The sequence below is a fragment of the Tympanuchus pallidicinctus genome, unplaced genomic scaffold, assembly GCF_026119805.1.
Source record: "Tympanuchus pallidicinctus isolate F22 unplaced genomic scaffold, pur_lepc_1.0 scaffold3, whole genome shotgun sequence".
Classification (NCBI taxonomy): domain Eukaryota; kingdom Metazoa; phylum Chordata; class Aves; order Galliformes; family Phasianidae; genus Tympanuchus; species Tympanuchus pallidicinctus.
This window is the reverse complement of record NW_026294747.1, coordinates 55926120-55939019: the sequence shown is the minus strand read 5'-3', so window position 1 is coordinate 55939019 and position 12900 is coordinate 55926120. Positions and strand designations below refer to the sequence as shown.

The 12900-nt window shown below is 48.1% G+C and overlaps 1 protein-coding gene across 1 annotated transcript in view; it reads left to right on the top strand.

Annotated features, from left to right (window-relative positions):
• The window catches only part of MDGA2 (MAM domain containing glycosylphosphatidylinositol anchor 2), a 303099-nt gene that overhangs the window by 258210 nt on the left and 31989 nt on the right, over positions 1-12900 (top strand). Inside the window, exon 11 of the mRNA XM_052692294.1 lies at positions 8224-8372. Coding sequence (XP_052548254.1) covers positions 8224-8372 — 149 coding nt within the window. The remainder of the gene's footprint in view (positions 1-8223; positions 8373-12900) is intronic.

Below are 12900 nucleotides of genomic sequence, written 5' to 3'. Positions count from 1 at the left end.
TCTGAAGATAGGGGGAACATAAACAGACAACGCAGGGAAATGGATCCTTCAGTGCTGTGTCTGCATGTCTACCAAAGCTGTCACTTCCTGGTGCTTTGCCTGCACGGTTACTCCTGTTTGTTTCTGCATGACAAGCAGCATCAACACTCACCCGGCACTCGCAGGCTCCATCTGGGTACGCAGTCAGCTGCTATAATTAGGGAGAGAACGGCGTTGTTCATTTTATTGGCGTTGCTGGAAATCAGTGGGTTGTGTTTGCACTCATTAGCGTTCAGATTTGCAATGCATGTTCTCCCTTTCTTATGTTCTGTTGGAACGCGTGCAATGGCAGCTGAAGTAAAACAATTATTTTGGAGATTATTTCATTTTTCTGAAGGATAAATGACTGAGTGAGGTGAAACGAAAAGTTCCTGGTCAAGGTGACAGCCCAGGAGCCATACGAGTGACTTCATCAGTTCCCTTCTGCTCAGGAGAGCACTTTGGCTTTTGCTGAGATCTCAAGAGATGCAGAGAGGACGCACAAATCAGCAGCAGGCCATCTAAGGGGCTTTCTTTTTTGCTTGTTTGTTTTCTATGAATCAGTTCCCTGCTGCCTTTCATGCTATTTTTGGCCATGTGCTAGCAAGGAGTCGGTAGCTAATATTTTAGATGTAGTGCCTGGAGGAGCTGGGATGCTGTGTGCAGCAAGCAGCACATTGGATGCAGGGGGCTCCAAGCGAGGGCTGCTGCAGCAGAAGGGCTTTGCATTCATTCTGCAGCACTGGGACTGGTGACACAAGTGATGCTTTCCCCTCCCCCTGGCTCACTCTTGGATTTATTACGAAATAAGCTGTGACTGAAACTATGTGTGTACCTTGATGAGTGTTATCCTTCAGAAAATAATGATGTTTCAACAATGTCTGCAACAACAGCTGCTTTAATACTGGTGAGCTGCTGACATCTCATTCACACATCAGTATAACGTTCATGTCTGCTAATGGTTTGGTCAGCATGTAGTAGTGCAGCTGTTGCAAACTGATTGAACAGATGATGGTAATTTAGAAACATGGATAAATGCATCAGCGCAGCTCTATCCTGGGTGCACCCAGCACAAAATGCAACTTGTCACCAGCAAAAAAAACCATAAAATATTGTTTAATGGATATACTTTCCTTTGGGCTGTCACCACTTTGCTATCTGCTGAACAGATTCTTCCTCACTGGAGAAACTGTACAAAAGCCTGCCCACTGCTAGCACATGGGTATGCCTGCCAAGAGCAGAGCAGTGCTGGCGTATCCATGTCACTACCTATTCCTGAGCCCATCCCAAAGTGCGTAGCATTTGAGAGCACTCTCAGTGAGATTTCACATGACAGCAAGTTGTTAGGAAGTGTGGTTGTACGAAAACCCTACAAAAAGCCCACAGCACAGCTCTGAGGCCATGTGGTGCTGGGCGTAAAGGTGGCCTCTGTGTTCTGGCTGCTCAGGAAGATGTCCGAGTTGCCTTGCTGCACCCCGAACAGCAGCTCAACCAGGATTTTTTCCCCGCTGGAGGTGTTTGTCAGCTGGAGCTTACAGGAGCGTCTGGAGGGCAGCACCTTTAGATTGTAGGCATCTGCCTGAAGGGTGGTGTTCCAGATTGTTGCCACCTGTACCCTGAACCAGGTGACAAGTTTCTCCACATCCAGGTAGATGTCAGTGCAGAGGGTCTGTAGGAGGCTGGGGTCCTGATTTTCGACCAGGTCTTCCACAGGGTGGTGGAGGAAGCACAGCACGTCCCCCAACTGCTGCTCCCTCTCGCACATGCACTTCAGTTCCACGCGGACACGGGGGTTCCTTGCCAGCTCGTCCTCTTCATCATACAGCTCCAGGTGGAAGATGTGCCCGCGGGGGGCCTCCACAGGCACGAGCAGGCGGTACACAGTGTCCTCCTCCCGGGGACTCCAGCCTTCAAAGGCGCTGCCCACCCCGATGGCAGACCGCAGGATTGGATAGAAACTGTTTGACCAGACAAATCTGCAGGCCAGCAGGAGGTCGCTCATCAGCTCCTCCAACAGCTGGCATCTGGAGACTCTTCCTTGTGCCTTTACAGGGTCATGCTGTGCAATATATCTGGCCAATACTGAATCATAGAAGTCTTCCTCCTCCTGTTCGTCCTGTTCCACCATTTCTACCTGTTCCTCCTGTTCCTCTTCCTCGTGCTTGCCCCTTACCTCCTCCTCCTTGCTGCTAGAGCTGTCCTCCTCACTGCTGCTATCATCGTGCTGGTTCATAGAATCATGGAATCATAGAATTCTGGTTCATTTTTTGGGACTGCCACATGTTCCAAAAGAGCAAGAAGAACAGTCCGGTACAAAAGCAGAGCTTCCAATAATCCAGCAGAATAAAGGGTCGGGTCGTGCGCTTTGCTCACACCAACCCCAAGACGTACCGCAGATTGGGGCCGAGTGGCTGGGAGCTGCGTTGAGGAAAAAAGTCCTGGGGGGGTGGTGGGCAACAGCCGCTGAACACGAGCCAACAGTGTGCTCAGGTGGCCAGGAAAGTCAGCGGCATTCCTGGCTTCTGTCAGCAGCAGTGCGGTCAGCAGCAGAAGGGCAACGTCCCTCTGCACTCAGCACTGTGAGGCTGCACCTCGAGCGCTGCGTTCAGTGCTGAGCCTCTCACTGCCAGCTGGACATTGAGGCACTGGAACGTGTGCAGGGAGGGGAATGGAGCTGGGAGAGCTCTGGAGCACACGGCTGAGGGAGCTGGGTGGGTCAGCGTGGAGAAGAGGAGGCTCAGGGGAGCCCTCGCTGCTCTCTACAGCTCCCTGACAGGAGCTGGGGGCGAGGGAGGGATCGGCGTCTGCTCCTGGGTAACAGCCACAGGATGAGAGGGGTGTCCCTGAGTAGGGCCAGGGGAAGTTCAGGGTCGATGTTAGGAAAGACCTCGTCAGAAGGAGCAGTTAGCACAGGCACAGCTGCCCAGGAGCGGTGGGGTCACCTGCCTGGAGGTGTTGCAGAGCCTTGGAGATGTGGCACTGAGGGAGGCGGGCAGTGGGCATGGTGTGGAGCGGTTGCGCGCGGGGATCGCAATTCTCTTTCCAGCCTGAGTGATTCTGGGATCCTAAGCTTTCTGGCTCCCCGTCTCCCTGCGCTGGCTGCCGGCCCTTTCCCTGACGGGCCAAACTGCGGCCACAACTGCCGAGTCCAAAGGCAGGAGGGAGAGGAGGCCCCAGGTGCCCTCCCCTCCCCTCTGAGGAGAGGCAGCGCTGAGGCAGAGAGCGCGGGGCCGGGAGGGCCGTTGTAACAGTCAGCGTAACTGCCAGGGCAGGGAAGGCGTCAAGGGCTTCCATTCCCAAGAGTGGGAAGGGAGGAACCAAGCATGGCTCTGGAAACAAGGCCGTGTCACCTGGGAAGAGTACAGGGATGCCGTCCGGGCTTGCAGAAGTGCGATCAGGAAAGCCAAGGCACGGGCAGAACTGAACTTGGCGAGGGACGTGAAAAACAACAGGAAGAAGTTCTACAGGTACATTGGCCACAAGAAATGTGCCAAAGCGAGTGTGTCTCCTTTGGTAAATGTAAAAGGAGAACTCGCTTCAATGGACAGTGAGAAGGCTGAGGTACCGAATGAGTTCTTTGCCTCAGTCTTCACTGGTGGACAAGATTCCAGAACTTCTCACGTTCCTGAGCCCTGTATCCCTAAACCTCTAGGTGGGGACCGGGGTGACAAATCCCCCCTGCTATGAGGACAGAGCAGGTCTGAGACCGCCTCATGAGACTGAATGTGTGTAAGTCTATGGGGCAGGATGGCATCCCATGGTTCTGAACGAGCTGGCTGAGGTGGTTGCCAAGCTGCTCTCCATTTTTGAAAAGTCATGGCTGTCAGGTGAGGTCCCGGATGACTGAAGGAAGGGTCACATCACTCCCATTTACAAGAAAGGGAGCAAGGAGGACCCCAGGAACTACAGGCCAGTGAGTCTCACCTCTGTGCCTGGGAAGATCGTGGAACAGATCATCCTGGATGACGTGCTCGACCACATGAGGGATGGACGTGTGATCCGTGACAGTCAGCATGGCTTCATCAGAGGAGGGTCATGCTTGACCAATCTGGTGGCCTTCTATGATGGAGTGACAGCATTGGTGGATAAGGGAAAGGCGACTGATGTCATTTACCTGGACTTGAGCAAGGCCTTTGACATGGTCCCCCACCTCATCCTCATCTCCAAATTGGAGGGATGTGGATTTGATGGGTGGACCTCTCAATGGATAAGAAACTGGTTGAAAGGCTGCAGAAAGAGGGTGGTCATCAATGGCTCTCTGTCAGGTGGAGGCTGGTAATGAGTGGCGTCCCCCAGGGGTCTGTCTTGGGACCGGTGCTCTTCAACATCTTTATCAATGACATCGATGTAGGAATCGAGTGCACCCTCAGCAAGTTTGCTGATGACACCCAGCTGAGCGGTGTGGTCGACATGGTTGAAGGAAGGGATGCCATGCAGAGGGACCTCGAGAGGCTAGAAAGGTGGGCCCGGGTGAACCTGATGGGGTTCAACACAGCAAAGTGCAAGGTTTGGCACTTGGGCCGGAGGAATTCCAGGCATCTGTACAGGCTGGAAGGAGCGGTCCTTGAGAGCAGCCCTGAGGAGAAGGGCCTGAGGGTCCTGATGGATGAAAAACTTAATATGAGCCAACAGTGTTGCGGCTCAGAGGGCAAATGGTATCCTGGGGTCCATCAAAAGAGGGGTGGCCATCAGGGACAGGGAGGTGATTGTCCCCCTCTACTCTGCTCTTGTGAGGCCCCATCTGGAATACTGCGTCCAAGTGTGGAGCCTGCAGTACAAAAAAGACAGGGAGCTGTTGGAGAGGGTCCAGAGGAGGGCCACTAGGATGATCAGGGGACTGGAGCACCTTCCCTATGAGGACAGGCTGAGGGAGCTGGGCTTGTTCAGCCTGGAGAAAAGAAGGCTGTGGGGTGACCTCATTGCAGCCTTTCAATACCTAAAGGGAGCCTGCAGAGGGGAGGGGAATCGACTTTTTGAAAGGGTTGATATGTGTAGGATGAGGGGAAATGGTTTTAAGTTGAGGGAGGGGAGATTTAGGTTGGACATCAGGGGAAAATTCTTTACCCAGAGAGTGGTGAGGTGCTGGAACAGCTGCCCAGAGAGGCTGTGGATGCCCCGTCCATCCCTGGAGGTGTTCAAGGCCAGGTTGGATGTGGCCCTGGGCAGCCTGGTTTAGCATTAAACGTGGAGGTTGATGGCCCTGTACGTGGCAGGTGGGTTGGAGATTCATGATCCTTGAGGTCCCTTCCAACTTCTGTGATTCTGTGGCTGAGGTCATGGATGGGCCCTGGGCAGCCTGAGCTTGGTGGGCCCCCACAGCAGGGGTGGGGCTGGGGGAGCTTTATGGTCCCTTCCAACTCAACCATGCTGTGATTCAACAAATTCTGGTGGTTTATTTATCGCAGATTTGTGCGTTTTACCCTTCATCATCTATTTCCATAATGAGGGAGCATCCTCTCTGGAAATGGAGCAGTGGGATGGTGGCGGGTGTTAGTGACATGCTAGCTCTTCTACAGCCTGGCAGACTGTCCGCGTGTCTCATAGCTCTTGCACCATCAAAGGAAATGTCTGAGTTCAGCCTACTTTAAAACTACCCAGTTTTTATGTATTTCTGAAGTGTGCAAGTTAAGGACTTAATATTGTGTTGTTATCTTCTCAGCATCTTCAGTAGCACCAGAAATCTCTTCTGTTAGGAGGGTTTTAGAATAATGCAACTCTTCATGAGCCCTCATTATTTCTCAAAAGGTGACTGTGTTGTTCAAGTGCCTGTATTGTGACAAGCATCTAATTATGGATCCTTTTTGTAGACCCCCAGAGATGCCATTATGTCCACCTGCAGTAAAAGGGAGAAGATTATCATTTGCATTCAGCATGAGCTTCTTTCCATTGTTTGCACCGCACATAAATAAGGAAAACAAATCGACCGCTGATCCTCTTTCCATTCTTACATTTCATTTCTGAAAGTTTTGCTTTGCTTCTTTTCCTCTGAGTATTGCTTGCTACTTCAGCACTAACCTGTTTTCTCTTACCTAATTCAATGTGTGGCATCATTGGGCAGTATGGCCAACCTAACTTGACTCAACAGGTTTCTCATCCCGTGGAAACAAAAGCAAGGCTGGAGGGGATGGCACGGCCAAAGGTAAAAGCTTACTCACTAACTGCAAGATATTCGCCATCTTTTTCCTTTCTCTTCTTTCCTCTTTTTTTTTTTTTTTTTACTTAATTCCCCTTTTCTCAAATCTTTCTGATGACTGAAGTTCTCCTCTAGGGCTCCCCATCCATCTCTATAAATACCTTGTGCATTTTGGCGCACACTCCTGATATTGGAGTTAAAGGATGAGAGTGGTGATTGCCTACCCCTCTGCTAGGTCAACATGAGCAGGCAAATCCCAACTTCCCATCAGCCCACCATAGGTCTTTCATTGCATTTCGTGGTTACTTCCACTGGCAAAGGACAGAGGTATGAGCTTTGTGGAAGGACTTCACTCTACTTGTTGTATCAATGCTCCATCTCTTTTAGACCTTCATGGGAAGATAACATCAGCAAATGTTTTGGTTTCTCCTGTTTGGTTTTTGCATAATTCAGGTGACAGTATGCAGCATTTTGCACTGCAGTGCCTGATTTGTGTTTGCAACATTCTGCACCCAGCAGTGTCATTCTCAACGTACAGAAATTTCACAGAAAGCAGAGAGATGGGTGCAGGGCAAGGATGGACCTGTGCCGTGACTGACAGTCATTGTTGGCCTCTTGTTTTTTCCTATTGCATCTGTCAGAAACTTGTGGCTAGCAATGCTTGCTACAAATCCAGCTGTTAAAACATGTTTCAAGTCAATCCAGATATTTTTATTATTTTTTTTTTTTTAAACTGTGACAAAGTGAAGGAACACTGTGGTGTTGGTATGGTGAGCTAACGAAAGATCAATGAAAAGTGACTTAAAAATAGAAAGCCAAGATGTGTCTTTTTGGCTTATATTTGCTCATTCAATTCTGAAACACGTAGTTCCTAAGGACAAATCCACAGAGATTTTGGAGGTATGCTGCAATTGTTTTCTAAGGCAGCACTGTTCCCCCAAGGATACTGGGGCAGCTCTGATTGCAGGTGACCCATCTGTATCACATCTTCTGGTAGTCTTTCAGGAACTCAACTTCTGAGCCTGCACAGGCAGGGCTGGGGTACACAGGATGCTCTAGGATGGTGCACAAAGATGATACGTGTGTATTTTGGATATTTGAGAGCTCCTCTGTCACATCTGCCCCTCTCTTTAGAGGTTCAGCTACCCCACTACATGCCTATGGATGAGCAACCATGTTAGGCACTTGGTGTCATTTTTGCCATTACACACAAATCACTCTTGGTGGGACACTTCTGAGGCCACAAAGGTAATTCACTTTCGTGTAATTTACCCTGTAACAAAGTGTCACTAGTCTTCACGGGTTTAAATTAAAGGAAACTCAAATCTAATGATTTAAGTAATGTTTTGTCATGTTTGGGACCATCACACCTACGTTTTTCACATTTAGGAAGAAAGAAGGCTGTAACACCATTCTGGTGAATAGCTCATGGCCCAGGATGCACTGAAATGGCATTTCCCCTCTGTATCTCCTGTGCAAGATTGGTGTGTTCAGCTAAATACCATACACAGTGCTGTAAATCTACACATCTGCAGTCCTACAAAAGACAGCTTCTGTGCACTTTTGCTTGGGAAATAGGAAAGGAGAAGATGCAGTGAAGGCAGCAGTCACTGGAAATATCCATTGTGTGTACAGATGTCATTCCATATTATTTGTGCCAGGTACAGCAGCTGTTGCTGAGCCTTTCCCTGCTCAGTGCAGTGCAGCTTGTTTTGATATCTCTATTCGAGTCAGCTGGGCATGAGGAATGAGCGCCGAGATCCGTTGCATCGCTCCAGTTTGGCCCTGTCAGGAGCTCAGGGAATTTTTCCCCTTCCCTGCCCACACCTGGGCCCAGGATGGCTTTGAGCAGTGAGTCAGTGACAAACTGTTGCCTTGAATCCCTTGAAAAAGGATAGAGGCAGTTAATCCTAAAATGTGCCTCTGGAAGAAGACGCAGAGAAGATGCATAACAGAATGACAGTGAGCTGGGGGCGGTCGCAGGCTGGGTAGCAGCAACACTTGGCTCCACAACCGCCTTTCTGACCATCCTGCTGTCCTTGTTTTCCCTTTTTTGTTGCTGTCTCCTGCAGGCAAGGCCTACGCCCCGGAGTTCTACTATGACACTTACAACCCACTGTGGCAGAACCGGCCCCGCGTGTACTCCTACAGCCTGCAGTGGACCCAGATGAACCCCAACGCCGTGGACCGCATCCTCGCCTACCGCCTGGGGATTAGGCAGGTGAGGGGAGAAGCTCCTTCATGCAGGAGCTGCCTGTTGGTTTGCTGACCTCTGCCAGGGCTGCCAGGCCTTATTTGTTCTTTTTTATTTGTGTTATTTTACTTTATTTCACTCTGTGTTGTTTGTTTTCCTCCCTCTTTCCTTGTTCTGTGAATTGGAGTGGTCTCTCCTCCTTCCAGAAGGTTTGCTGTCATCTTGCAGGTGTGGTCCTCTGCTGTGTGCAGATCCTGGAAGCTAATTTGCACATTTCCAGTGTGAAACAGAGATTAAAAGAGCTGCTCCTCAGAGAGTTTGCAGAGGCTGCAGCTCGAAACACATTAGAAAGACTACATAAAAGAAGTTTTCAATGAAATTAAACTCTTTATGTATCTATATATCTTTTATATGATCTTCTGTGTAAACAGGTAACTATAGGAGCAGTTGTAGCTTTCCTTCAGAAACATTTAGTTACCCTTGAGAACAGAGCCATCTTCCCTAACTGCACTGAAGTTGAGCTTGTATGGGTCTTTGGAGATTCACCAAGAACTTATCAATGGGGCTTGGCTCTCTTGCAGAGGAATTGATAGCCATCACCATTCATTCACCCCTTTGCAATTTTAAAAATATCATCTGTCTTCTTTTGATGTGATCATTACAAAGCCTGAGTTTTAAAAGCCAATTAGAGAACCAATTTGTGCATTGCTTAAATTGATTAAATGAGAACACCTCTCTTTACTCCACTTCATGGGGTAAAATTAATGTTAGTTTGCTTTTGCACTCTCCACCAGCTAAATCAATACCAAAAAAATCACAAGTATGTCTTCTGAAGGCAGAAAATGTTTGTGCCACACCATTTGCCTGTGGTTCTGTTCAGAATATGTCCCTGCCAAATGTTGCAGATGTGCAAAGACTGATATTGCCAGCTTGATTTTTGACAGTCCTGGGCATTCTCGAGGGAAAAATGCCTGGTTTGGAAATGATGCTTCTTGGTGTGAGCTCCTCCTTGGCTACCATGGTCACCTCTGGGTCATATTGGACTTACTGGCTGCCAACTTTGGGCCCTGAACTCCTGCTCTGAGCCTGGACCTGCTGCCATGAAATTAAGATGTTCCACTGCCAACATGGGAGAATATACCTGATGCTGTTTGGGGCTTGTTTTTCACTCTGCTGTTGAGCTGGCCTTCCTTAAATTGTATCTGAATTGGTGGCACAAGGAGGTGTTTGGTTATTCAATGGCTGAAATAAGAGTCTGTGCAGGGAGGCTGGAAATCAGGGTTCAAGACCAATTCCTGAAGGCAAAGAGTGCACAGTGGAGGGAAGGAGGTATTTTGTTGTCTCAGTGAAAATCAGTGACTTTTATTAAATGTTTGTGTCATTTGGAACCAATCACTTCTGTTCCTCCCAGTACCCAAGAGAAATTATTAAATTTAAGAAAAGAATTTGCTGAAGCAAAATAATATGTAATGAAATTAGTGGCATTAGGTGTTTCTCCTGCTTTTTTTTTTTCCCCCATTCCATTTTAACTTACTTTTAATTATCAATTCTGTGTGCTTAAAATTAGTAGTGACTTTACTGTAATTACCTCAAGAACCCTTCCATTGGGTCAATCAAAACAAGTTTTATTACTCTGTCTGAAGTCACATTTAAAATGAGAGTGATTTAGAATCTAGCAAGCCACCCGGACACACTCACCCATCACTGCAGTAATTCCCCTGAATCATGGGCAATAATTAACATCCTTCCTTCCCTTTGCACTTTCTATTACTCGTTGCTAGCACACTGCCCTCTGAAATGATGGTGTTTGGATCGTTTACTTAGCAGTGTTTTTTTATAATATGTTGCAAAACAGTGCTAGGTGGATTGGGTCGGTGTTCTGGTGGCTGCTTGTGGTTAGAAGTACAGCATTATCTTTGATTGGTAAACTGGTTTTGCATTCAGACTGCTGAGACCTGAGCTCCCATACCTGTTCCTCTTTACCCAGCCTGTATATTGCTGCTTAGCTGAAGGAAGAATAAAAGGCAGTAGGTTGGGAATACATGTGGGATTTTGTAGGGCCTGGGACTGGATGCACGTTACAGAGCTGTACAGCTACCTGGTCACTGGCCACAGGTGCGTGAGGACTGTCTGGCTATAAAAGTTCTTTGCTATGAGAGGAATTATTGGTAATAGGTGAACGGTTGGACTGGATGATCTTTTAGGTCTTTTCCAACCTTGGTGATTCTATGATTCTGTAAGAGTGGTGAGGTGCTGGAACAGCTGCCCAGAGAGGCTGTGATGCCCCGTCCATCCCTGGAGGTGTTCAAGGCCAGGTTGGATGGGGCCCTGGGCAGCCTGGGCTGCTGTGAGATGCGGAGGTTGGTGGCCCTGCGTGTGGCGGGGAGTTGGAGCTTTGTGATCCTTAAGGGCCCTTCCAGCCTGGGCCATTCTATAAAAGCACACAAGCAGCAGGTCTTAGATGCACTCACCAAGTACCTCTGCGGCCATTGGATTGGAGCCCCAGGAGTTGTTAGTGACCAGCTCCTTGCTGGTGTTCAAGGAGGAGCAGAAGAGGTGTGCACACTGCTTGGTGGCTGTGCTTGGTCAGTGCCCTCAGCACCAAGGAACACCAGCACCAAGGGGCCACTGTTTCAGCGCTGCGTCACCTGGAAATGAAGACAGGGGCTGTGCTTCTTAAGCAGTGGTGCTAAGCACAGAATGAAGGCAAAAGGGTGCTGTTACGGGAAGAGACAATCAGAGGAGAGAGAAGGGTCATTTTTCTGCCTACAGAGCGAAAATAGGAACAGATGAATGGAAAGAACGTATATACTAAAACAACATACTTAGAATGAAAGCCACTTAGGAGGAATGTATGTATGTTAGCACACTCTGGGCTCCACCTGACGGGTAATCAATTTGCAGACCTTCACTCTATCAAGATCGTGGTGCTGTCATCACACAAGTCAGCCTACTGCAAAGAGAAAGGCGTTTTGAGGCATGGTGTTTCCTTTTGTTATGCTACAGAAAATTTACAGTAGCTGTACATCAGTATGTATATGAAAATGTGATTCAGAGCTGTTCAAATGTATGTACTCAAATCTGTGGCAATTAATTTTAGGGGAGGAAGTGGGAGAGCTGAAAAGGCGAATTGAAATGTATATTGGAATATTTCTAGTGTTGTTTTCATGAAATACTTGAAATATTCTTCTCCAGAAGAAATGAGGAAATAAGCTGTCCTGAAGTTTTCTTCGCAGCCCTTGTTTCATTTAGGAAGTCCAAGCAAGGCATTTTTATATTTTATCTTTTATATTTTATATTTTAATATTATATCTGGTATATTTAATATATTTTTATATTATATTAATATATTATCTTTTGGCTTAATCTTAATGAAATGAGGCACAGGATACTGTCCTGCCCATCTGTCTGCCTGTCCTGCAGGCACTTCCAGTGGGGTCTGAGTACAGCTCTTCATGTTGGGCCACATCAGTGGGGAATGGAGGTGTAGCAAACGAGGAGGTGCAATTATGGAAAATATTGAAAGGCATTACATTAATTAAAAACAAAGGAAAAAAAAAGCCTTGTACAAGGGGCAGATTGTATGAATCCTCTGACTTTGTAGGAAGCTTAGTGGATACCTTGTGTTCTTGGCCAACCTCTCATCCTTCTCTTCAGGATGACTCGAGCATACCCATACTGTCCCCCCTGTAATTACAACCTGAAAAAGCCAGAGGTCTCCATGGCCAAGTCTCCTTCCTGACCTTGGCCAGACAGTTCCTAAAATCCTGCATGGGAAGGAGGAGATCACCATGCTCCTGTGTTTGGAGGGGTGACAGTAACGCAGTCAGTGGCACATTGGCCAGAGCATGGCTGTTGCACTCCATTCTCACTTGCTCTTTCTTAGCAGAATCATCTGCAATATGAATTGATTACTGCTAAGAATGCGGCGTATCAGTCCAACTTTAGGAAGGATGCAGAAGAGAATGGAGTGAATTGAAGAGCAATTTAGCAAGAGAAATTACTCAAGCTAGAGGAATTTATTTTTGTAGATAACTCAGTTTGTTTTCAACTACATTTAAACACTTGTGGTAGGGCTGAGGCTCCCTTTGCTGCTGTGCTCCTGCACACAGCCCAGCACAGCTCTGAGCGGTGCAGAAGGAACTCGGGGGGTTGAGTGGCATGGAAGTTGTTGACTAAGGTGTGGGCCTTTCAAAGCCTCTGTCTGTAAATGGCACCAATGGTTTTCTTGTTAGTTTTGACTTCATATAATGAAAATATTAATATTGAAAATATCAGAGGATTTCAGACAGCCCCAAGGACATTGACCTCGCACTCCCTGGACAGTATGTGCCAGTGCATCACCGCTCCTTTGGAGAAGAAATGTTTCCTAATATCCAACCTGAACATCCCCTGGCACAACTTGGGCCATTACCTCTTATCCTGGGAGCAGAGGCAGACCTCCACCTCACCACCACCTCCTGTCAGGGAGCTGTAGAGAGCAATGAGGTCTCCCCTGAGCCTCCTCATCTCCAGATTGACCCACTCCTGCTCCCTCAGCTGCTCATTAGGTGTT